The sequence below is a fragment of the Cryptomeria japonica genome, chromosome 6, assembly GCF_030272615.1.
Source record: "Cryptomeria japonica chromosome 6, Sugi_1.0, whole genome shotgun sequence".
Classification (NCBI taxonomy): domain Eukaryota; kingdom Viridiplantae; phylum Streptophyta; class Pinopsida; order Cupressales; family Cupressaceae; genus Cryptomeria; species Cryptomeria japonica.
Window position 1 is genome coordinate 567,992,624 of NC_081410.1, and position 26,810 is coordinate 568,019,433.

Genomic DNA, 26,810 nt, shown 5'->3' on the forward strand with positions numbered 1-26,810 from the left:
CCCCATTCTGGAGTACACTGCCTGAGCTTATACTGCGTGATGAAGCTTATCATGGCTCAGTATAAAATTCCAAGAAAATGGCTATTGCATTGTTTATGCCATACTTGTTATCCATAGCTTTCACCTTCAGAGCATCCTCGGGATTAGATTCTCTGTCCATAGGCATATATAAATAGATGTCCCATATTTGGCACTTCATTCATCAGCAATGATTACATCTTATCAAAGCATTATCAATGTTGACACTTCAATACTAATTTGCTCACCTGTAGAAGACCAATTTGCTTCTCTATCTTCTCTATTTATACCTCCTGCATTTAGATCATCTGTAAATACACCTCTTTACCTTCTTCCCTCAAAAGGTCATTATCAATTAAGGTATCAAGAGGATACATAACAATAAAACATTCAAATCACCTAAACATCTTTGCACCTCTCGAGCTCAGGGCTTCCTATTCTATGTTGGGCATTGCTTGCAAACTGTCAAAAGGACCAACATTCAGCCTATCTATCTAGGATGTGTTTAGGGTTTGGTGGTTCACCCTTCCGAATCATTTCAAATATGTCACGTAATTTATTACAAATATTGGGGTATAGCCTTGGAAAGTTTCTATGCAAACTAACACAACTCTTCCAATATACGAAAAGGATGAGTAAATCGCTATAATGGCAACCTTATAATTCAATAGATCAAATCTATTGTGGGTTGGCAGTCACTTAATTTTGATATACTTATTTGCATAATTTAGGTTTGATTATGTGAGGTCTTAGATTTAGATAATGGAAATGATTGGGACTTTTGATTATGTATATTTGAATCAAGGACTTTAAGGGAAAAAATTTAAGAATTAATACACATTTGTACATTAGTTTTCCCTCCAACTAGAGACTACTCGTGAGAAAAAAATGTATACCAAGGGTGTTAATTCTAAAACTTGTGATTAAATATCAATCACAACAATGAAAATTGAACAATTAGAGTTGACTAGTGTTGATTATAATTTGCATACTTTTAAACCAATCTTGTGTGATCATTTACTCTATTAGTATTAGATACTCCCTAGCTAACATGTAAGAATTGGTTGGGGTCCCTAATTATGGTTAATGGAGTTGTCGCTACTTCAACACTCAAGGTATTACTCCATAACTAAGTTGCCAGATTCTTCCCGAAATCTGCTGGGTCCGGGTTCGGTTCGCACCAAATACTGGTCTGTTAGAAATTCGCCCCAAATTCTGCCAGGGTTCACTTTTAGCCCAGTATATTCGCTCAGAGGAACCCAGGAGGAATTTAGGCAAATTTTGGGCGAATTTGGGTGCCAGCTGCAGAACCCGGGAAGAAGTTGGGCGCATATGCCAATTTTTTAAAAAAATTTAAAGTATTTTTTTTGCCCAATTTAGTCTATCGACCCTCCGACCCTAAATTAGACCACTAAAAGGTCAAAAAGGTCAAACCTAATGTTGATGCTCATAAATGGTGGTACTTCCATGGAGAAATATACCAGCACCTACAACCCATTGCCATCAAAATTTTGTCACAAGTAAGCTCTTAACTCTTAAGGTTCTAATTTCTAATTTCTTCATTCTTAAAATTTGTATTCATAACTGATTTAACTCTTAACTCTCTGATTTCAAAATTGAAAATCTCGATAGGTTGCTAGTTCATCATCATCTGAGAGGAATTGGAGCACATACTCCTTCATCCACTCAATAAAACGCAATAGACTACATTCCAAGAAGGCGGAAGACTTGGTCTATGTGCATTTAAACTTGAGGCTCATAACACACAAAGACAATACCTACAAACAAGGGGAGGCAAAGCATTGGGATGTTGAACCAGAGCATGCAGAGTTGGATAATTCAATTGCCCACCTTAATGCACTTGGAGTTGATGATGATGATGATGATGATGATGAGCTACCTTGTGATCATGAGGCTGCTCCTGAGGCTGAGATTGCTAGTACCACTACCAGTAGCACTGTTTGTGCTTCTAATTTGCCACAGGAGGATGACGATGTTATGTTTGATGACTTTTGATGATATTTGATCAGTGATGGCTGATTGTTAATGTTGACATTATTATTTTTGAACTTAAACATTGATATGGTAGTGTATTTTGGCATTTTGCTATGTTATTTGCTATTTGGACTAATGGTCTACAACATTATTATAATTGGTGGTGTATTTTGCTATTTATTTGCTGCTGCATATATATATATATATATTTTTTTTTTTATTTTTTTTTCTATATGTTTTTGTACGGACGAACCCAGAGCGAACCCGATAATGATCTTGATAAGAATGACTAAGAAGGTAATGTAATAATTGATTACTTAAATAAAAAAACTTAGTCAAAATATAATGCACTTAATCAAGACTAAATCTGCTTTCATAAATTAGATTGATTAGATAATTTATTTATTCTGATTATAATGCACTTAATCAAGATTAGAATGTATATGGATTTGATCTTATTCATATTGTGAGCATAAAGATATTGCTCCTCCAACTAAAGTTGATACTGCCACCATTTATAAAATATATTTTCTTAATTTATGAGATATATGAGTTATTGGAAATAGGTTATGTAGTTTACAAATAATTTGAGATGCAAGTTCGATTTATGGACATGCTGTGAGTCATCTAAGTATGAATTGTTGCAAGTTAATAGATGATAAGTGTACATAGTGTTGTAGAGGTATAATGAATTTCAGTTATCAAATTAAAACTATGCATCATATATGTGTATTTGACATGGTTAAATGACCTAGTTTATCTAGTTAGTTAGGTGTGATAAGAATCAAATGAATTGAATTCAGTGGTTTTAAGGTAAACCTCTTAGGTAGGTAGAGGGGTACCATACACCCAATACACAACCAATAACTTTTTGAATAAAAGAAACCAAACTTATATTTTAAGTAAACATCAAACAACTCTCTACAGTGTGTTTGTAAAGTAGATTCTTTTAAATAGGTTTCATCCTTGTTTCACCAAAGTGGGTGGCAAACGAAAAAAAAGTTGAACCCTCTAAAAGTTGTGTACCCATACATGGAACAGAAATTACAAACCAAAACTACATAAACAATAAACCTCAATCCCGTTCGGAAGCAAGCATATAGATAATATAATGAACAAAGGAGGTTCCTCATACACAGGTTTTTAGGTATGTTATCAAGTTTGGGTTTCCAACTTATGCAAAACATTAATTTAAGCATTTTCTCACCCCAATAGATATAAGACTCACCCAATTAATATTAAAGATAAACCTTTAAATTTAAATTGAGATAAAACAAAATCCATTGTGTACTCTAATTAAATCATAGTTTAGATTTCCTTGACTCCCTAAGACTTTACGTCGAATTCCCAAGTGAAACCCAAGATATATATACTCCTAATAAACGATGACCTCAGTGCACTTTCAATAGAGAAGTATAGTATTCAATAAGTGACTCTCTTTAAGTAGAGAAGTATAGTATTCAATAAGTGACTCAAGACCTTGATGGTCCAGATGAGTCTAAGCCTCTAGCCAAAGCGTGTACCAATTTAATATGGATAGATGTCTATCTCAATGAGATAAATATCCATCCCAAATGGATAAAGGAGAGTTTATCCTATATGGATGGTTACTTATCTCATATGGATAGATTCTTAAGCATGCAAATGAATAAACACTTAATAAATTTGATTAAATATAAACAAACAAATAAAACATTGTGGTAATATTTGGGGTGCATGAGTTGGGTCATTACACAATTGTGGTGACTTGTTGGCATTAAAACATTCTTTTCCATTTTCACTACATTACAAAAATGGGGGAGTGGATACTTATTAATATGTTTTATGTAATAGATTTTGAAAAGCTTTTAATTTTAGTAAATCAAATTGAATGAGTTACTTCAATAAAAGTCAGAGTAACACAAAATCATTACATCATAGTGAAAAGCATTGCAGAAAAATCTCTCGTGCGTCATTATTAGAATCATAGTTTGAAGACTCTCCAAGTACTCTTTAGGACTATGCAAACTCCCAAGTCCTTGAGCTAGCTGAGCTGAGTTGACTAAACTCCACATGGAATTTAATCGAGTCTTGCTCCAAGACTCTGAGTCTCAGGCTTGGACTCCCGAGTCTTCAGCTCAAACTCTTCTATTTGGCACTTGGACATAATAGCTGCGCTTTTTTAAGTGAAATTTCATCTTTTTTTGGTTATTTTTTTATCTTATTCGCCCATTTCAGCCAATGAAGCATCAACATAGCACGAAGATGATTTGAGAAGAGAATTTTTAGGCATTAAAAGTTCATCCGATCATCAAACACAAATAGCAAAATTGGGTGCAATGGAGGAAAACAAAGACACCTTTGAAGAAACAATCTATAATCATTTCGATACTCACTCACCTTGTAGTTCAAGGCTTGAAAAATTAAGTTGCACTAGGAGGGAAAGACAAAGATGTAGATTGTATTTAGTTGTTTTTTCTCATTTTGACATATCATCATTATGTAAACAGTTACAATGTTGTTATACATTTATTATTTATGATTTTCCTGTATTACAGTGTATTGTTTGACTTTGACTCTATGAAATTTCAAATTTTGAGAGTTTGACGATCGTATGATGTGTAACGTTTGAATTATGAGAAATTGATAGTCAAAATAGACTTTTTTGTTCTCTAAATGTGTTAATTTCTTCTTTTCTGTATGTAATTACAAGGTTTTTTTTTGCCTAGTCTATGCCAAGTCCGTGTTGAGTCCCCTGTCCTAATCAAAATTTTGGGCTGCTGAGTAGAGTCTGAGTCAAGTCTTCAAAGTATGATTAGAATAATTGTAGTATGGACAAACGTTGGTTTAAGCATGAATGACAACACCATGGAAAGATCTGTCGAAAAGAAGAAAGAAAGAAAGAATTTATATTAATGTCCACTAATTCCCAAAAGTAGGTCAATGAAACTAGAGGTTACAGCAGTTTACAATATAAAGTTCTAGGAAGAGAATCAAATATAAGATGACTCGTTACTACAAGTATTTATTGCTCAGAGATAAATCAGCACATGTATTATATCATTTTAAATACAAATGCACTAATCAACAATAAATGAATAACATTTCTTCCATAAGACGAGCATTTAAAATTCACAGAAGTACACAAGTTTGTAAAAGCATTATATTAAGAATTGTGATATTAAATAGCATGTGTGAAATGTATTCCAAGATTCTATATTTCTTTTCAATCGTTTAGAATACACCAACTTCTAATCCGCCAACCAATGAGACTACAAATCATATACACTAGATAGCATGGACTGCAATAGGTTACTTGATCAGTTATATTAGTAAGATTAGAACTAGTTTACCTATCTTTAGAGGAATATAGGTAAAGTGCACCAAAAGATATCATATTTGTTCATTATTCCACTTTAAAAACTACTGTATTGTTATATTGTAATTAATACTAAATCATTATTATATTATGATATTGTAATTAATATTAAATTATTACTAATATATGATTATTTTATTATGTTTTTTTATATATTCTTGTTATTATATTTTTATATTTTCATTAAACTCTTTACAAAAGAAAAAAAACTTTTAGTACCAAATTATTATTATTATACTTTTATATTTCTATTAAATTTTTAATAAAAGCAATAATTCTATTAAGACTACATTATTATTATTATATTATCATATCATCGTATTTTTATTTTAAATCAGTTCTTATCCTTATCCTTGAGAAAAAAGTGGATTTTATGTAGGGGCGCTTCCAATCCCCCATAATTAATAATTTATTACACCGAAGGTGTACCCTATATGAAGTTGAGCAGCTCACTTCATATATCAACGGTGCAAAGTGCTTTAGATGGGATGCAAGACGATGAAAATCATCTTGCACGTTGAATTTTTGCCCAGTAATCAAAGGGCAGGCCCCACCTGACACTTTGAAAATCGCCGCTCTTCTTTGCTTAATGCAGTGGGACTGGAACATGTGGCATGGTAAACCAAGTAAAGCCTAAATCTGTTACGCGCCCCCTTCCATTCCATTCGTCCCCCCGTCCCCAACGCAAACGGCAGCGACGTTCTCATCATTCTCCCACAAGAATTTGGTCGTGTTCTCCAAGCATAATAGCCAACAAACCTCCCACATGTCATGTCATCAACGGTTTGAATCATCGGCCACCAATTGGAAAGTCTTTCAAAACTTTGACCTCTCCTGACATTCTCACAAACTGCCACGTGAACCCCCTCTGCACAGCAAAAATCGCCCCTATAAATAACCACCGCCAAGTTCATCCCTGCTCAAAGTCCAACTTCCACTTCCCTCACCTAGAGATTCGACCCCAATCGGAGATTTGAGATCCCAAATCAAGTCTTCCAGCACAATGTGTTTCCGTTAATTTCACGGGAAAGAAGATGTCGTGCCATTAACAATTGCGGCGAGGAAAAAGGGAAAAGATTGAAATAAAAATATTACAAAACCGTAGGCACTGATTTGACGCAGTAAAAAGTAAAAATATGGATCTCATGACATGTGAATCATTGGACATAAACAAATAAATTTAAATATCCAATGGTATCCATTCTTTCAATTGTCTTGCACACTTTTAAATTGATTGCAATCGTTGATATTAGAATAAAATAACAAGAATAATATTACAATAAAAAAATATTAATATTTATAAAATTATAATAAACTAATAAGAAAATAATAATATCATATTGTAATATTAATATTTATTCATTTAAGATATATAATTTATATATTATAGTTATTATAACATACCAATTTCCTATAATATAGTTAATAACTTTTCTCAAACACACTCCCTCTCTCCCTAATTATCTCTCTAATCCTTGCATACACATTTGTTATATTTAATGTTATATATTACTAACTCTCTCTCACACACACTCCATTTTCCTCCCTCCCTCTCTCTCTATGTTACTTGTCTCTATCACCTCCTTTTATCTCTAATTCCTGCCCCAATATCTTTTCCAAGTTATGTCTATCTCTCTATCTCTACTTTATATCCCTATCTCTCCCTCTTTCCGTCCACATCTCTCTCTCTCTCTCTCTCTCTCTCTCTCTCTCAAACTCTTGCCACCTCTATCTCTATTTTCATATCTCCTCACCCCTCTGTCTATATCTCATTATGTCTACCTCTATCTCTTTTTCACTCCATCTATCACTCAATATATCTATCTCTTTATTTCTTTATCTATCCTCTTGTTGTTCTTCTCTTTAATTCTTTTATCCATATATCTATATCTCTCTCCCTATCCCTTTCTATCTCTCTATATCAGTTCCTTTGTCCCTCCATATCTCCTACTCTATATCTTTATCTCTCTATTTATATCTAACTCCTCTCAATCCATTTCTATCCATCTATTTCTCATTACAACACTTGTATGCAAACAAATAGACCAAAAATTTCCTCAATTGACTTTCCAAACCTCTTCGGTGTACCCATTGTGCACCAAGGTGCAATCGCTAGTAATATATTATTATACTACTATTTTATTATATTATATATTTAAAACAATGTAAAAGTATTTTGCAATAGGTTAATTGACCAATTATATTTGTAAGATTAGAACTAGTTTACCTATCTTTAGAGGAATATAGGTAAAGTGCACCGAAAGTTATCATACTTGTTCATTATTCCACTTAAAAAATTAATATATTGTAATTAATATTAAATCATTATTATATTATGATATTGTAATTAATATTAAATTATTACAAGATATGATTATATTATTATTTTTTATATATTCTTGTTATTATATTTTATATTTCCATTAAACTCTTTACAAAAGCAAAAAAAGTTTTAGTACCAAATTATTATTATTATATAATTATATTTCTATTAAACTCTTGATAAAAGCGCAAATTCTATTAAAACTACATTATTATTATTATATTATCATACCATCATACTTTTATTTTATGTTCGTTCTTATCCTTATCCTTATCCTTGAGAAGGAAGTGGATTTTATGTAGGGACATTTCCAATCCCCCACAATTAGTAATATTATTTATAATATATTATTATACTACTATTTTATTATATTATATATTTATATATAATATATATCTCTTTGTGTGTGTGTGTGTGTATACGTAATAATCTTGTAATTAAAATAATATATAATTAAAAAATTATTATAAAATTGTTTTTTGTTTTTCATGCATTTAAGTGTCACAAACATGTCAAATTAAATGCTTCTAGTTTTTATTGACGGACGGTTTTGCATCTAATACACCTTTGTCTTAATAATGAAAACAAAATAAACTTGAAAATTTCCCCCCATATCAGAAAATCTAGTAAATATGGAGAAAATATGCACTCCAGCATTTACTATTGCAAATGGTCTATCAAAGATGTAGAGAATTACTCCACACAAACACATATTTCCCCTGAAAACCCAATTACGAGTAGAAACATTCATGCAAAGATATTTGAATCTTTTTAAAATTGCAGTACTTTGTCATCAAAATTCATATCTTACCTTAATCATCACTTTCTCACTAACAGCAAATGGATACTGAACTCCCTTTCCTTGTCGAGAACTATCCCTATCCATGAAGAGTCCTACATCGTCCTGATAAATAGAAGATATTTCTTATAGATCATTACATCTTTGACTCCAAGATATGATAAATAATCTTCAGATCATAGCAGAAAATGAAGCAAACCATTTATACATCCTACCATTATACACACCTTGTTTAATAATCTTTTCATTCCATCTCCTTGTTCTTCTTTCCTACGCTTGCGTAGTGCTGCATTGTGTAACTGTCTCCGCTCATCTCCATTTTTCACTGCTATTGCAGCAGCCCTGAGGGCTGCAACATTAGACCATCAACAACTCAGGACGTTTTCCTGTAATCCTTTCTGAATGCTTACATAAGCTACAGAAAATTACAACCATAATTCTTTTGAAAGTCATTTCAGTGGGCCATCGATTTCTAACTGCAGAGTTGCATCCACTTACCATGATTAGGAACCATTGATGCCACCTCAACTTCTGTCCCACATGTGATACATCTTGACTGTAAGCAGAACATTTATTACTACATGTTACTCCTTTTCAAAAAGACACTGGTAATATTACAGATCAACTACAAAAGAGATAAGAACATACGATACCAACAAATGATCATTTTCCTCAGATAAATTATCTTATCAAATAAATACTATCAAAATCAACTTTCATTTTGCATATAATACCATAAAGATGTTTAAAACATTGTGCTATTCTGCACAAAGAGAACCTTCAATGACAACCCAATGTATGATAAAAATGTATGACTTGCATAATGATTAGTATAAGGCTTAAGATTGTTTCTGCTTAAGCTAGTTTTAAATTTTGACCTTGTGATTTTTGTCCATATCGACTCCAATTACTGTTTTAACAACTAAATGATTCATATCAATTAATAATGCAGGACAACAACAGATTGTTGTATATCTAATGAACAGTGTGAGCTTATATATTAGATTGCCCAGAGACATGCTACGATTTTTTTAAACAGTGCATATGATTGCTTTGTTTTAGTCAGTCAAATATATCTCAATTTCAATAGCCATTTTCCTGACCGGGGAGATATACATAAATATTCAAAGTTAATTACTTGGTAAATAACTAATGGATGGTATTATCAGCACTTCTAGCAATTACTCTTGGATCCAAGAGGTTTTGATATCAGGGGAAATTAAATACCCTTACACTTCATGAATTTGACTTGAAACAAGATTAGTTACAAACATTCGAAGTAATAACTATCACTAATATTCTGAAACAATGTCATAAAAGCAATGCACAAACATTTCAATCAAACATCTTAACAACTTCATCCATAAAACAGCTTCAATGTAGCACATTGCAATAGAGTGTTTCACTTACTGTTTCATAAACTTTTCTCAGCATGGCACCACCAAATGAGTGCCCACATCGTGCAACAAAGGCATCCTCAAGATAGTTACCCCTGACCAATTCACAAATTATAACAGCCAATCAATCAAACTGCTAAAAAAATCACCTAAAATAAACAGTTTTGGTCCTTCAAATAGGTGAAGCAATTACAAGAAGAACAAACATTTGTGGAATGCATAAACCAACATATGTGCTTTGCCACAACATTAATCTATTATGTACTATTAGTATACTTACAAAACTCACACTATGATATCATATTTTCAAGAAAAAATCGTAAATGTTATACTAATGCCCAGAGATGTCTAAAAATGAGTTTAATGGGGCTCAAAAACCACACTCATATAGAGAAGCTCATAGATTATGAAAAATAACTAAACAGTAAGCACTAAAGAAATGTATACACAACAAAAGGTACAAACCAAGAGCAGTTAAAATTTGCAATGTGGATTAAAATTATTCAAGCTAGCTTTGAAAATTAAATGACATTTTGTAATGAAAATTATTAATTAATCATTAATAGTCATGTCCTTGCCTGAAGTTACGGCCATTCTACCAATGTACCTATATTTCCAAACCTTCCATAACTTTATATTTCTCAACACAAAAAAAGATATATATAATATTATAAAGTAGGTATATTCAACCATTCCTCTGGACTCTAAATTCCTCCATACTAGAGTTCCAGGGAGATGCATCTCCCATCTCTAGTACAGGTACGGAGACGTCCCCAGTTGTAGGAGATGCCTGTCCAAGCTCCCAATTCAAAAACCCTAAAAAACAGCCATCTACACCGAAAGAGTATAAAAATTAAAAACAAAAAAATAAAACCATAATATGCATCATTTTGACCTTTTAATTAGCAGTAAACACAGGATATGAGTGAAAGAAAACTCCCACACAACCGTGCAACAATTTTCACAACATTGGACATGTATTTTGACAGTAACAGCTCGCTATAATATGTTAATAGAGTTTCATGTGTAGGTTCTATTAGACCCGTAGTTAATATCACTGCAGTATTTGACAAAAAGCTATGAAGCAAACAAATTATTTCATATATGAAAAAATCTCTATCTGGGAAGCCTCGCAGGCCACTGTTGCAGAGCTTTCAAACCTATTAATGACTAGGAGTCACAATAATGTCGAAGACTCCAAGATACCATAGCAATGAAGTAGAAGCTTATAGAATCGAACTTGTCAACCAATTTGTGTTTCTGTATTAAATTATTCCTGAAACTCTTGCAAAAAATCCTAACACGTTCAATCATTCTGCAGACCAGTTGTTTCTAGTTAAGAGATCATGCTTTTTGTCATCACTAGTGGCGCACCCATGATTTGTTATGTCGTACAAATGGGAGAGGAACGAAAGCAAGCAATTCATCATACAATATTTACCAATCACATATGACTAGACTAGAAGGAGAGACCAAAGTTAAAATTGACTAATTTTCCAGTTGGAAAGTCATCTACAAACACTCAAGGAAAAGTAGAACCAGAGCAAAAGAAATCTGGCAACATCTACAATTGAAAAGGTAGGCAGTCTTCTCTGCTAAGAATTTCAAATTTTCAAGAGAACAGAAAGAATCATGAGACTTTGAATTGGCTATGGGCGATGGAGTGCTTCTAAATTGGAAAACATATGGTCTAGATCTAAGTTGCCAGTTCAGATATGGGTTTGAAGTTTAGGTTTGCAATACGGCGGATCTTTGCTGCGGCTATGTATGGCCCTACATATATTAATAAAATTACTCATATATTAAAATTACTCATAGTTTGATATATATTAATAATATAAATAACTTGATGGATTGAGTTTGATTGGTTACCTTTATTTGTTACCTTACATTAATCCATAAAAGCATTCTGATGTTATATATAAAATAACAACTTTTATAATATTAAAGCTTATATAATAATAAACAAGTCAAGGGCTGACCCTAATGCCATGGAATATCATTTCAAGATGTAATTTGTGTAACATGTGAAGAGAGGCAAGACAATGGCCAAACACTAGAGAAGATGGGCAGCTCACCCAAGTAGCTGAGCTGAATAGTATAACTATAGATTCATTTCAAAGAGTTTCAAGGGTTTCTATCAAACTCTATGAAAAACTCTGCAACAAAAGCTAATATTCAATGCCTCTATGTTCAGATATCTCCTCTATGATAAAACTTTATGTGGGATTTGCACTACATGTGGCCCAACAGACCCACAAGGGTTCTATGGTGACCAGGCCGAACACTAGGCCATCCGAAACCCAAACGAGTACCAAATTTGTGTAACACAAGACATAAATAAAATAGCCTGTACAATAGGTCTAGTCACCAAGTCACAAAGTTTGAATTCGAATTCAAGTTCGGCAACCATAATATTCGGATGAAATTCGGCAAGGGTAAAAATTAGGAAAAAAATTCAGATTAAATTCACCTTATATAATTTTATTTATTTTACATTTGTTGAGTTTTAGCTTAAAATCTAAATTGATTATTCTAATATAATATTTTAATTTATTAAATGATAATAAAAAATATAAAATAAAGTAAATAATATTAAATTTAATTATAATAAATTTTCATTTTCTAACAACTAAATAAAGTAAAAATTGCAATTCAGAAATAGTATTTTTTTAATCTATTATTAAATACTAAAAATGCATCATATAACAATTCTATAATTATATTATTTTAACATATATGTTTATAAAATTTAATTTAATAAAATATAATTTAATTTATTAAAATATAATATAAATTTAATTATAATAAATATATCAATTTTTAACAACTAGATAAAATAAAATTGTAATTTGGAAATAGTAATTTTCAATCTATTACTAAATACTAAAAATGCATCCTTTAAGACTTTTAGAAGTAAATCATTTAGCATACAATGTTTATAAAATTTAATGAAATAAATCTAATATAGTTTAATTTAATATAACTATCAATTAACTATAACATTGTAAAATTTAGATAATAATATTCTTAAAAATTTAATATATTAGTGTTTTAATAAATTTGATTTATAGTTTATAAATTTTATAAAAAAATATATTAATAATATTATAAACTATATCGAATTCTTAATAAGTTAAAACCTATAATATAACCAAATGAATAAACAGCAGAATATTTAATCGTCTGTTTGGACATGGCAGAAATAATCGCCTGTTATGACACAGCGGCAACAGAGGAGTTCGGGAGCGGTATGTAAATTGCAGAATCAGCTCTCTTGGACATGGCGGCGGCGGCGGCGGCAACAGAGAATGGTATGTAAGCTGCAGTCTGCAGAGTCGCATCTCCACAAAATACACTTGCCTCGCAAGAAACAGAATGATGATTTTCCATACGAATTAATGGCCGAACTTTAACGAATTTTTAATAAATATTTTAATTTCGGCAAAATTCGAACTTCAACCATGAAATTCGCCAAATGTTGACTTAGGTTCTAGATAAGAGCAAAATATAAGAGCAAGAGAATTTAGACAAGACCATGCAAGACAAAAAAAAATTGAGACAGGCACAAAAGTTGCAACTATTTAATGAAAATTTTTGGGAAACGAGAAAAACACAAAGTTACCCCGAGTTTCCGGGACGGGGACGGGACGGCAGGGGACGGCAAATTTTTTTGCCAAATTTGGGGACGGCGGGGGACGGCAACGGGGACGGCTATATAAAATATAGGAAAATTTCAAAATTCTAAATGTTCATATGAAAACATGGATAAAGCATGCATACATACATTATATTCATATGAAAACAATAAAACATGGATATAGCATGTGTATGATACTATGAAAAGTTGAAAACATTTTAGAATGTAAATTCTGAACATACAACATTGTTAATACTCAATAGGCAATATGCAATTATGCATTCATAAATCAGAATTTCAATTCATTCACATTGTCAATGTGCATATCAATAGACTCGGAGGTTAAATTTTTCCTACTTCTATCGACGCAGTTTCCCCCCATATTTTTCAACGGGGGTTTGGGGGCAGCACCCCCAAGGTGGGGTCAAAGGGGCATCGCCCCTTGTTATTAAAATTTAATTAATGTTATCTTTTAATTTTTTTAATTTTTAATAACAATTTGAATTAATAGGGGGCCTATATTAGAAAATTTAAATAAAAAATTGAAAATACAACTTTTTTAATTTTTTTAATATTTTTTAAGGCCTTACTTAGAATGGGGGACGTCTGGTCGTCCCCGGGACGGATTGGGGACGTCCCAGCCGTCCCCAGCCATCCCCGGGACGTACAGACGACCCCTCAAAAAATAGGGCAATTTGGGGACAGGGGGAAACGTCCCCTGGCCATCCCCAAGTCCCCAAAACATCCCCAGGACGCGGACGGGGGTTTTCAGGTCGGGGACACGTCCCCGGGTAACTCTGGTCAAAAACATGATTTGCAATAAAATTAGACTATAATGAAATAATTCGTTGTAGAATGAAATAATAGTAGCGATGAAGATGAATATATCAGAAAAAATCTTATTTACAAGATCTATAAATATTGGGACAATCAAGCTTAAAAGTTAAAAGTAAATATTGATGTATCTATGGCATAGTCGAACGACAAAAATCCATGACCAATATATCAATAATTGTAAGTGCATTTTAGCATATTGAATCTTGACATTTTAGAGAATTTGTAACTCTGCTAAATAGAACTCACATGCATTGCATGACAAATTATGTTTTTATATAGCATATTGAATATTGATATGCCATGCACAAACCACATATAACCTCATCAAAAAGGTAGATACCCTTGAGGAAGTCCAAGAGATAAAACACATAAATATGTTAACTGATAGAATTAGTTAGGGCATGTAACACATTCAAGAAAACATTGCAATAGGTTGATATGATTTTTCATTTAAGTAAATAGTGAGAACTGATTTTTACAGTTGTCTGATTATCTTTGCTCCCCTGGGACACATCCCCTACCTAATTTGAGCCTATCCACTGTAGGGGATTTTTTGAAGGATGTGAGAACGGGTAGGAAACATCCCTAGGTAGTTTTATGCTCAAACACCCTTTAAACCAACCCTGAACCTAAAACAGCCCCAATAACAACTAAAAACAAAAAACATACTCATTTTGACATTTTTCCATCTTGTGAAAAATAAGAGATGGAAAGAGAAGCGGCGAGAAGACAATGTATGATGCATCACCAAGATGCCATACAAGGATGGGGAGAAAGCAAAGAAGATTGGTAGTGGTTTCAGTGGATGAGGCAGCCCCTCATAGTGGCAATGACTTGGACTCAACTCCACTTTTGATGCAGTTTACCAAATTCCAATTAGTAGATGAAACTTGCAGCCTTCAGGAATTTTGTTGTAATTTTTATTATAATAACATGCACATTGACAATGAAAGCAATTAAATTTTGTTAATTGTTTGTTGAATCTCATATGAAATCTAAAATCAAGTCTAATGTTATGCATCAGGGTTCTATAATGTCTATGATGAATGCCTTCAATGCTATCATATGCATGTTTCTTTATATTTTTTAAAAATACTATTTTTTTAGTCATCCCCCTAAAAAATGGTCTTCCATGTCCCCTATTTTCTTTATCCTGGGAACTTAGGGGAGGCTAATAGCTTGATGAGCATTGTAAATGCAAGTTTCCTACCCCAATATACAAACCATTAGAAGTTGCATTGATAGCTTTATTGTTCAAACTCTACCAAAGACTGTGTTCACAACCTATACAACATCATTTACATGGGTAATGCAAACCCATAGTCTAGAAAGAAAAAAGAGAAGAGGGTTATCGCATCTTTCATCCTACCAAATAATAATGCCATATCCTCTAAAATTCAATGATAGGCTATTAAATCCAAGTGATAATGAGTTTCTATCTATTCACACTATAGGTGGTGCTGTTTGATGAAAGAGCATCCATGTCAGCCACCAAAAATCAGCGGCCATTGAATTTTGGTTTTTACTCTAATTTTGGTGTCACCAACTATTTTCTTCTCAGTGTGTCTTTTCAAGGTTATTGCTTCAAGAACCATTTCTCAATCTCAACAGCATATGGTGGATAGCACAATTATTATTTCTTACACAATTTAATCATCTATTCCATTCTTTTGGCAGTTAGCGTTGACTATAATTTTTCCAGTCCACATGGCAATTGGTAAATCATCTCCAGTTTCAAGCTTCTTTGGTTTTGACAATTCATTGGTGTTATTCTAAAAGAATGGTTTATTTGAATTTCATAAGAACCGCATTATTTTGTGGCTAAGATGGTAATTTCCTAGTTTAGATAATTTTCTTGGCAAATTTGACTATAATTGGTTGTTTACTTAAGTACTATTCTTGGAAAGCTCTTGGCTGAGACTCATTCAATCTGAAAAGGACCCCCCTATGCTTTCTTTGTTTGGTCTTGTGTGGAGATGGCCTTTGATTTATTCCTTGACACATTTTAATCTTCTGGCTGGGCCCACATAACCAGTGATTTTCCTTCCTTACTGCCGGATGAGCTCAAATGAGATGGCAGAGCCTATTATTTATGATTCCTATTATACTGGGCGTGCTTGTTCTGGCTAACAGACGAGTTACAAAATGAGAGCAGCATTCAGTGTTAATTGTTAACTATCACAGTAATTACTGTTTGACTGTTTTCCTTATGCACTTTTTGACAGGTGATTGCTGTTGACTGGTGTTACATTTTCTTAAGTGCTAGAGTCTCCTATTCTTGGCAATATATCCATTCCTAGTCATCAATGCTTGTATATTAAAACCTCTGCCAAGCATTTATTTCCCCATATTGAGCGACCTCACACAAATCATGAGAGTTATTAATAGACACCTCATGCTTGACTGTTACTTCCTGACTAGCAGTCCTAACAGACATACCTTTTACCAACAATGACTATTCTTGCTCGGCCTTAATGTCACTGGTAGCATCCTGTCTCATCACATCTGGCAACAGTTCCATCTGCTGAAACCTCTACAAAATAAATTAAATACATGAATATAAGAAGAGATGGTCAGTTGGTGGTCGTGGAGCTAGAAGCCATGTCTTTTGCTGAGATAGATCCCATTTTGATGCCTGATACTTAGGAGCAGAGAGTGTAATGCTGAATGACTTGCTAGGGCAAGTTAAGGCTAATTCAGTGATATTGCCGATAAAGGTGCTGGTACAAGGAACAGGTACCATGGAAGGCTGAGGATTACTTGTTTGCTGACTGCATAGGACTGTCTAGGCAGAAAAGAAAAGAAATTCCTGAATTTTGTGACTTCCATATGCTGGCTGAGTGCTTATAACTGAAGTTGTAATCTAAATTCTGAAACACAAGTTGTGAGTGATCATTTGTAAGTTCCTGTGGCTCGATTATGTGCCTTTAAGGCAGGAATGTATCTGAATCTTGATAAACAAAATAGTATTTTGTTGTTTTTCCTTCCATAATGCATACTTGAATTGGCCATGAAAATGGTTGCAAGTTCTTATCTGATTTGTCTAGTGTCTGTCAGTGCTCATGTGGGTGTGGCTGATAGGACCAGGTGCCCAGTGAAGGGCAGCTAATATCCAAACCCTTCCATTCCACTTGTCTAGTACTCAACTTCTCTTTAGCTATATCGTTCTCCAGATCAAGTGTTCATATCTAGAGAGGAGTGTAATAAATTAATAATTATATTCTCATGTCTGTATCATATCAAACCTGGTTGACTAACAGTAGTAGGGTAATTTTTATTATCAAGAAATTTACAAAATGGATTTGTAAAAACAATAAGCATAGCCATGATATATAAGACAGTTATGTTTGACCATAAACGCAGATGTTCTGTAGAAATAAAATTGCTTCCTTACAAAGTAGAGTACTTACGATAAAGGATCTGATAAAACAGACCGAAGTGATGGTTCCTGATTTTGATTTCTTCTGGTTTCCTACAATACAAGAAGCAACAAATTCCAACAACAAAAAATTTCAGAACAATCATGGTAGTTTACTTGACTAAAAGCACCAAGCACCAGACAGCTCTATGCAACGTGATGAGTTAACTAAATAGCACCATCAAGCCAAACCATGTGACACTGGAAAAAAATCTGCAAAAGATTTCCAGTAATAAAACTGCACCCCATAAAGTACTTTCAATCAAACTCTAATCAACATGCATATGTCATCCTTGAAAACACTTTCAAAATACCAAAATTTTTAATTTAGGTACAAGTTGAATTTTCACATTCGAAGATTTGAAGCATCATCAAGCAGTACATTGAAAATAGTGTGAAATTGCATAGTGGGGAGGTTGATATACCAAAAAATATATATATGAATAAATTATGTAATTATTTTGTCAAATTTCAAAAATAAGACAGCTCAAATCATTATTGCTTACACATTCTAGGGTCTTAAAGTAACAAAATAATGGTACAACTTATTACTTGTAATAAGCCCAAAATCACTCTGTAAATAGAATAAGAACAAATCTCTATCTGTTAAATGCAAATGGACTGATAATTAATGATAAAGTTATTTTAAGATAAATAAAAATAGATTGAAGGAAGAAGTTGCGTTCTGCACTTAAATCAGATTGTTTTACATGATAAATTCATACTTCGTAATGAACTTATCCTCTCTAGCTATAGAGAAGATTAATTCACAATTCAATTGCTTTAATGCATGTTAGTTGCAATTTAGGAATACTCTTACCTCATCTCTGAGTTATACAAATTAAAGAGATGAAGTTTAGTTTATTTAATGAAGTTGAGCATATGAATCTATGTAAAGGCTAATAGATAGTTTACATTGCTTTATGATAAAACAAAAATAAATTATTTTACAGAGGGTTTCATGTGTTGAATTCAGCAATTGACTTCACCCTTGGAACCCATGGGCAAATAAAACCCACCCAAACAGATCCTTGAATCATTTAACAATATAACAAAATGGCAATTGAAATATAAACACAAAAAAAATTCTCCTAATATTATGATTCAACCTTCAAATTGAATTACATGGGGGCCTTTTAAAAGACCAAGTGAGATGAAATCCTCACTGAATACTGACTAAATCCGACTAAGGTTTAATCTTATTTATTGAAGGTGATTGTGAGATAACCCACAAGATGACTCTAGTGAGCTCAATTGTCTATATGACATTGACTTTAATTAGAGAGTGCCCTAGGTGTTATTGACTGGCAAGCCAACGAGGACTAACTTATAGTTATACTACATGAGATGGATATTATGAATTGTCCCCATTTACAATTTAATTATTTACATAATTCAAACGAAGTAGAATATTGCAACCTAGTTATAATAAGGTAAACTTGGAATAAATAAGGTGCACAAATGTTATAACTAATATGCCCCTTAATGTTGACTTAGGAGTTAGGATTCCAGAACCCAAATTAAGATCCACTATAAAGAAGCATACTCAAATTGAGGCAAAGGTCTCCTCATATGCCTCTAATACCCATCCCCATATTATATGCCCCACCCATCCCAAAATGGTGCATCAAGGCAAACAAGAGAGAAATGTTGTGTGCTCAAGAGTTGCTTAAAATCAGTCTTGACCATTAAGAACTCTTTATAAGAAACTGACTATGCCTTATCTTTGAAAATAGTATTTCCAAAATTTCTCTAAATTTTTACATCTTTAGGTCAAAGGCCCCACTCACAAGCCCTCAAAGTTGAGGGCAAAGGTCTCTCCATAACATATGTTCACCCATTCCTAAATCATGGTTTATAACAGGTTTTATTATACATAATAAAAATGATAATTCTTTTGGATCCTTGGTATAGCTAGCAAATTAAGGCAAAACCATTATCTGATTATTATCTTTGATGAAGCAGGTGTACTATATATGCAATCAATTTAATGATATAATGCTCAGCCTTGAGCTCCATAAATAAAAGATAAATAGATTAAAAGATTGATACTTCAACAATATTTGGTAGAAAGTTAATGATAATCCAATTATGCCTGTAAAAAATTCCAAATACAATTATATATCATACATGGCAAATCCTCATTTGTTTTCAACTCAAAATCATTTAAATAAAGTACGAAGTACAAAAAGAAGCACGTCTCTGACAAAAACTACCAGGTTTGACAAGCAACTTACCAAAGTGGTATCTGAACCAGTGCTCATCCCAGCCTCCTCAGCCAACAAATCATCCATAAATTGGCTTACACTGATTGGACCATAGCTCTGGGGAATAACATGACCTGCATCTGATATTGGAGAGCAATCCAATATTGCATTGTTCTGTGGCATAAGCCTAAAAGCCAATGATGTCCTATACAGATCACCAAAATGAAATGCTCAGCTTCTAGCGTTTCATATAAGAAGTTGGGGACTCTCACAAGAAAAACAGAGCCTTCATACAACTATAAATGATGAATGGAAAGGACCTTTTATAACCATAAACATAAACAAACAGATATAATATGTAATTAACTAACCTTCCACCCATTACAGAACCTGGAAGAAAATCAGGAATTACTCTATATGAAGCAGCATGACGGAGACCTGCAGTTGCATGACTAAGGGCCCTACCCGTAAGCAAAAAAACGTCTCCTGGTTGGGCTCCATTATCAGCTAGATACCAGCGGTTATTGGGATCACAAACCTGTGAATCCAGTGGGATGAGGGTAACAAGTTTTAGATCACAATCAATATCTATTAATAGAAGAAACACATAAGCATTTGAGCTAAAAAGAAATAGAAATGTAAGTGCCATGTCTTGCTCAGAGGTTTAAGGGTGACTTTTATATAGCAGAGATTCACCAAGCTTGTGTTCAAACCTCTTTTTGTGCTTATGAAGGTTTTAACTGTTTTATCTTTTGTCTTCATCACTTTTTGAGTTCTGGTGTTCTTTCTTACCCTAACACTGTTCTATTGCAGCCAGAATGTACTTTTGAGCCCCATTGACCTACGTTGACAAATTGCACACATTACAATTTTTATTTTATTTTCCTTCTTACTCACAGAATCACACCCTACTAAATTATGAGTTGCGTCAGATATGATGCCATAATAATTTTGTTTTGAGTGTGTTCTACTCCTGGTTGTAGGACAATTCTTTATAAGATGCAGAATACGGATACAGTCCTCTTTGGAGCTTTGTATTTATGTTGAACTCTCTTAGGATGTGCCTCTTAGATTGAATGCATTCAAGAGATGGATCAGAGATGAATCCTATGCCAACCAATGACTATGTATGACCTACAGTAGATTCCATAACATCATTCAAACAAACAGGACCAAAAAAATTAGACGATTTAAAATTAGCTCTAAGTTAATTTTAAAGGAGCCTAAAAATGCTTTTACAAGACTACTAATTTGCATTCAATCTCTACTCATTTATACTTATGATTCCTTTGCCAGTGAACTAATATTTTCCTTTTTTCTTTTATGTTTAAATTATCAAAAATCCTAATTTTCACAAATTCCCAAACACAAAATTTCGGAAACTTGTCACTTGCCACCCATGCTTCTGGTAAACCATAAGATGGATCATAATATAATCCTTTGCGATATACACTGCAGTATCTTAATTCGTATGATCTGGATGCAAAGTATGTTACACTCTATGGATAATTTTTGGTTACTACACTCTGGATAATTTTTGGTTACTAGTCTCAGAAGAAACCTCACAAAGACATGCACCTCAAATTTGGATGGACACAAACCTGTTAACATAGTTTAGCGATGAATTAAAGACTTGTCCATTGAAATAGGAAGTAAAGACTGTAGTCTTTAGCATTTAACATACATGATACATATATATTATACAACTTTTACCCCAACTTAAAGAAGAAAAGAATTGACAATTTGTAATAAAGGAGATGAAAAGAAAAATTAGCATTTTGTAGTTAAGGAGATGGAAAATAATTTACCTTTTCGTGTAAAAAATGAGACAAATACATTTTAATCTAATATAAAAAAACTTTTTCAAGGGGGGTAAAGCATTGTAACTAAAAATTGTGACAATTATTGGGATTATTCTAATGAATAGGTGTAATTGGTAAAATATTGAATGAATTAAATGAATGATCGAAAGATCATTTAAAGAGTTACAAAACGAATATTTCTAAAAAGAAACAATCATAAAATAGAAACTAACTAATATTTACAATAAATTACATAATTGACCATTAATAACAAATAATTAAGATATTATGCTAATACCCTTCCTTAATGGTCAATCTATCAACTACACCAAGTTGCCCCCTAAATTTTAAAAACTTGTCCAAGCTCAAAGACTTGGTGAAAATATCTGCAGTCTGATCCGTCGTCAAAACATACAGCAACTGAACGGATTCGTCTTCAAACAGCCTCTGAATGTAGTACCAATGAAGTTCAACACGCTTGTTTCTCTTGTGGATGACCAAATTCTTGGCCAGTTTGAGCACCCCTTAATAACAAATAATTAAGATATTATGCTAATACCCTCCCTCAATGGTCAATCTATCAACTACACCAAGTTGCCCCCTAAATTTTACAAACTTGTCCAGGCTCAAAGACTTGGTGAAAATATCTGCAGTCTGATCCGTTGTCGAAACATACAGGAACTGAACAGATCCGTCTTCAAACAGCGTCTGAATGTAGTACCAATGAAGTTCAACATGCTTGTTTCTCGGATGACGAAATACTTGGCCAGTTTGAGCACCCCTTGATTGTCACAATAAAGGGGAGTAGGACCTGCTTGAGACATTTGCATGTCTGAAAGCATCCTTCGAAGCCAAACTGCCTCACATGCTACCTTAATTGTTCCTCAATATTCTGCTTTGTCGAGGAAAGTGCCACTGCCTGCTGCTTCTTGCTAGTCCATGTGACTACACCAGATCCCAAACTGAAAACATGCCCAGAAGTTGATTTTTTGTCACCAACAGAAGCTTCCCAATCTGAGTCTATGTAACCAATGAGTCTAGGATCGTGACTTCTGCTATACAAAAGCCCAAAATTAGAAGTGCCCTTCACATAACGCAACACATGCTTCGCTGCTACCCAATAATCAGCCTTGGGGGCTATCATGAAGCATGAAATGTAGCTCACTGCAAAACTGAGATTAGGCCTAGTGGCAGTAAGGTAGATGAGACTGCCCACTAGTTGCCTGAATGTTGATTCATTTACCACAGGGGAATCAGATTTGGTTGTTAGCTTCAACCCTTTCTCCAAAGGTGTAGATGAAGGTTTGTAGTCTTGCATCCGAAACTTATCCAGCAAACTACAGGCATACTTTGACTGAGAGATGAAGATACTACCTTCAGTCTGCCATACTTAAACCTAAGCAATAGTGCAGAAGTCCCAAATCTGTCATGTCAAAGGATTGGCACAAACTCTGTTTGATCTAATCGATCAAAAGTGTCGACTACCAATGATAATGAGTCCATCAACATAGACAACAAGAAGAATATCACCACCAGTGTTTTTGACATATAAATTAGAATCAGATGGATTCCTCTAAAAGCCATTACCTATGAGGAACTTGTCAATTTTTATGTACCAAGCCCGAGGAGCCTATTTCAGGCCATAAAGTGCTTTCACCAATCTATACACCTGATGTTCTTTTCCAGCAACCTTAAACCCTAGAGGTTGCGTCATGTAAACCTCTTCCTGCAACTCACCGTTGAGGAATGCACTCTTAACATCCATCTGATGGGCTTTCCAACCAAACTGAGTTGCTAAGGCAAGGACAAGCCGAATGGTACTCATCTTGGTTGCAGGAGGAAAAGTCCCCTCGTAGTCAATGCCTTCCTTCAGTGAGAACCCTCGAGCAACAAGACGAGCTTTGTACTTGTCAAGAGTTCCGTCAGCTTTGTACTTAACTTTATACACCCATTTGCAGCTAATGGGCTTCTTCCTTGGAGGAAGATCAAGAAGGACCCAAGTGTTATTCTTCAAAAGACTTTGGTCTTCAGCTTCCATAGCCTTTTCCCACTCAAGAATCCCTTTAGCTTTAGAATATGTCTGGGGCTCAAAAACATTGTGAATGTTTACCATGAGAACAAAGTTGAACGTATTTTGCTGCTTGCTCTTATTTCTGGAATATCTACCCTCAATGAGCTCATCGGGGCAAAGATCACTGATGGTCTTCGCCCACCATTTAGGTCGGGGAGCAGAAGAACCAACATTAGATGCAGGAGGAAAAAACTTGAACAGGATCTAGAACAGGTGGAAGATTAGCATCATCCGGAGGAAATTCAAGCAGCGCATCATCAAATTCAGATTCTGCATCATCCCTCCCATCAGGTGAACCAAATGGAAGACGGACACCCAAATCAGAAGCCTTCAAAGGCTGATCCTCAAAATTTTGCTCAGACAAGGAAGTTGAAAAGGTCCTCGTTTTTCAGCAAAGAAGACATCGCAACTAAAGATAAGACAATCGATGTCTACATCAATCAACTGGTAAGCCTTGTGGTTGTCACTGTACCCTATGAACATAAAGTTTCTGACTCTTGGAATCCAACTTGGAGCACTTGGCATCTAGAATCCATACACATGCTAAAGAGCCAAAGACTTTACAAAGATCGACGAGAGGAAATTGGATAAAAGATAAGCACAAAGATCGACGAGAGGAAATTGGATAAAAGAAAAGCACAAAGATCAACGAGAGGAAATTTGATAAAAGAAAAGCACAGTGTGAGAAACCAATGGAGAAGGATAGGACTCTTTGGCTGGAGTGTTTTACCAAGGAAGGTTAATTGTTCAAAGGGAAGCGATTTTGCAACCACAAAGATCTATGAAAGGAAACCTGAAAAAAAAAAGGCATAGTGGAGTTCTGGGTGCACATTTTGGTGTGGATAGTACTATAGCATTGCTAAATGAAGGTTATTTTTGGCCTGGCATGAGTGCAAATGTGAAAAGACTAGTACAAGGGTGCAAAGTTTACCAACATGCAAAAGGAGGAAGACAAAATACAAGGTTGTAACAACCGTTGCCAATACCAAAGAGGCCATGGCAGTACAACAGCATGGACTTCATTTTGGGTTTGCCTCAATCAAAAAGAGGTAATAATTAAATCCTTGTTATAGTTGACAGATTTTCAAAAATGGTTCATATTATACCATGTCAAAAGAGTAATCATGTTTTCCACACAGAAAACATGTTTTTCAAGGAGGTAGTTAGGCTGCATGGTTTGCCTACAAGTATTGTCTCGGAGAACACTAAGTTTGTTGGCCATTTTTGGCATACACTGTAGAAGAAGATGGGTACCAAATTGGGTTTTAGTTCAGCCTATCATCCCCAAACTAATGGGCAAACTTAAGTTGTAAATAGGAATTCAATAAATATATTGAGATGTTTGGTAAGTAATAGACCAAACTAATGGTTCTTGACATTGGCTCGAGCAAAATTTAGCTACAATAATTAAGTCAATAGGATTGTTAGGAGAAGTACTTTCTATGTTTTCTATGGGTTTAGCCCTAGAGGAGTTGACGAGTTGATGGATAGTGCAGACTTAGGTGGAAAGAGTGTTGTAACAAAAGATTTCGCTAAATATATTCAAAAGTTGAATAGGGCAGTGAGAGAATTTGGAGAAGAGTGAGCTAACAAATACAAGAAGAGTGCTGATATGCACAAAAAAGAACAAGATTTTCAGGTAGGTAATATGGTTATGGCACATTTGAAGAAGGAGAGGTTCCCACGAGGAACAAATAATAAACTGAAATGGAAGAAGATAAACCCCTGTAGATTCTTGAGGAAATTTTCATCCAATGCTTATGAAATTGACCTTCCAATAGGCATAGATATTTCTCCCATTTTCAATATGACTGATCTATACAAATATCATGACGGGGAGACAAGCACATAAAGGGATACACACTTAGATTTGCAGGATGCACCAAGATGGATTCATCAGTTGCCTAAAATTAAATTTGAACAAGTTGAAAGAGTGATTGGTTCTTGTGTGGCAAAAAGGAGAAAAGGAAAAACTGTATGGAGTTCCTTGTCCATTGTAAGGATAGAGCCACAAATGAAGCGTCTTCAATGAAAGCTGCGGAATTGGCTAGGTATGGGATTTCCATTCCAAATTTGCCAAAATGTTCACGAATTACAAACTCATGGAAGATTTCACTTACCTGATGTGTCTAATTACAAACTCATGGAAGATTTCACTTACCTGATGTGTCTAATGCAGGGGCATTTGAGTCCACGAGCAATCCTATGTCACCATAAAACATTTCCTATTTTTAGTTCTTGTTTGCCTTGTTTTTGTGTTGATTTTTAGTGTATTGTTGTAGGAGGAAATTTTGATTGAATTTTGGCCAAGTGTTCATCCAATAGAGGGCCTAAATGGGTGGCTCAAAGAACAAGCTGGAAGAATGACAAGTTCTAGGAACCTTGAGAACCATCGACAAGTTTGGCTTCCTGCCAAAAGCTCCAACATCAATGTGTAGACAAGAAAAGTTTTCATCAATAACACATTTCGAAGAGTTCCTATTTGCTTAGGCTCCAAAAAACTATTTGGTCAAAGGCCTAGTCGGTTCCAAGCCCCCCAATGGCTCCTAGTCCTAGTTCAAGCTCTGAGTATGACTTCACACTTTTTCTACAATGTTCCTAATATCCTAAGAACCTTTGACGTGGAGGAGAGCTTTTTGTTCACATTTGAATGGGAAGCACTAACAAGATGAAGACTTTATTGGGTTTCTCCTCCATGAGGAATTGCCAAAAGACTTAGTTGTTTCTTCTTCGAACTTTCCAAGTCAAAGCATGAGTGAATTATTGGCACTATCAGAACTCTCAACAGGTTTCAAGTTCCTTTGAAACCCCCCAATCACTAATGAAGAGACAACGAAGACTAAAGTAAACTTTTAATGCAACTCTTGACAAGTTCCATTTTGGAGCATGATTGCCAACAAGTAAGGAAATGAGTTGTCAACGAAGTTCATAACCCCGATGATCGA

General features: G+C 34.1%; 1 protein-coding gene across 2 annotated transcripts in view; it reads right to left on the reverse strand.

The window, feature by feature from the left end:
* The window catches only part of LOC131049349 (uncharacterized), a 39,917-nt gene that overhangs the window by 3,682 nt on the left and 9,425 nt on the right, over positions 1-26,810 (reverse strand). The window contains exons 4-10 of one of the 2 annotated variants that reach the window (XM_057983396.2): positions 20,364-20,530; positions 20,023-20,197; positions 17,778-17,839; positions 9,904-9,985; positions 8,992-9,049; positions 8,721-8,842; positions 8,506-8,598 (exon numbers count right to left, since the gene is read on the reverse strand). In XM_057983396.2, coding sequence (XP_057839379.2) covers positions 8,506-8,598; positions 8,721-8,842; positions 8,992-9,049; positions 9,904-9,985; positions 17,778-17,839; positions 20,023-20,197; positions 20,364-20,530 — 759 coding nt within the window. The remainder of the gene's footprint in view (positions 1-8,505; positions 8,599-8,720; positions 8,843-8,991; positions 9,050-9,903; positions 9,986-17,777; positions 17,840-20,022; positions 20,198-20,363; positions 20,531-26,810) is intronic. The other variant, XM_057983397.2, reaches the window with a different exon arrangement.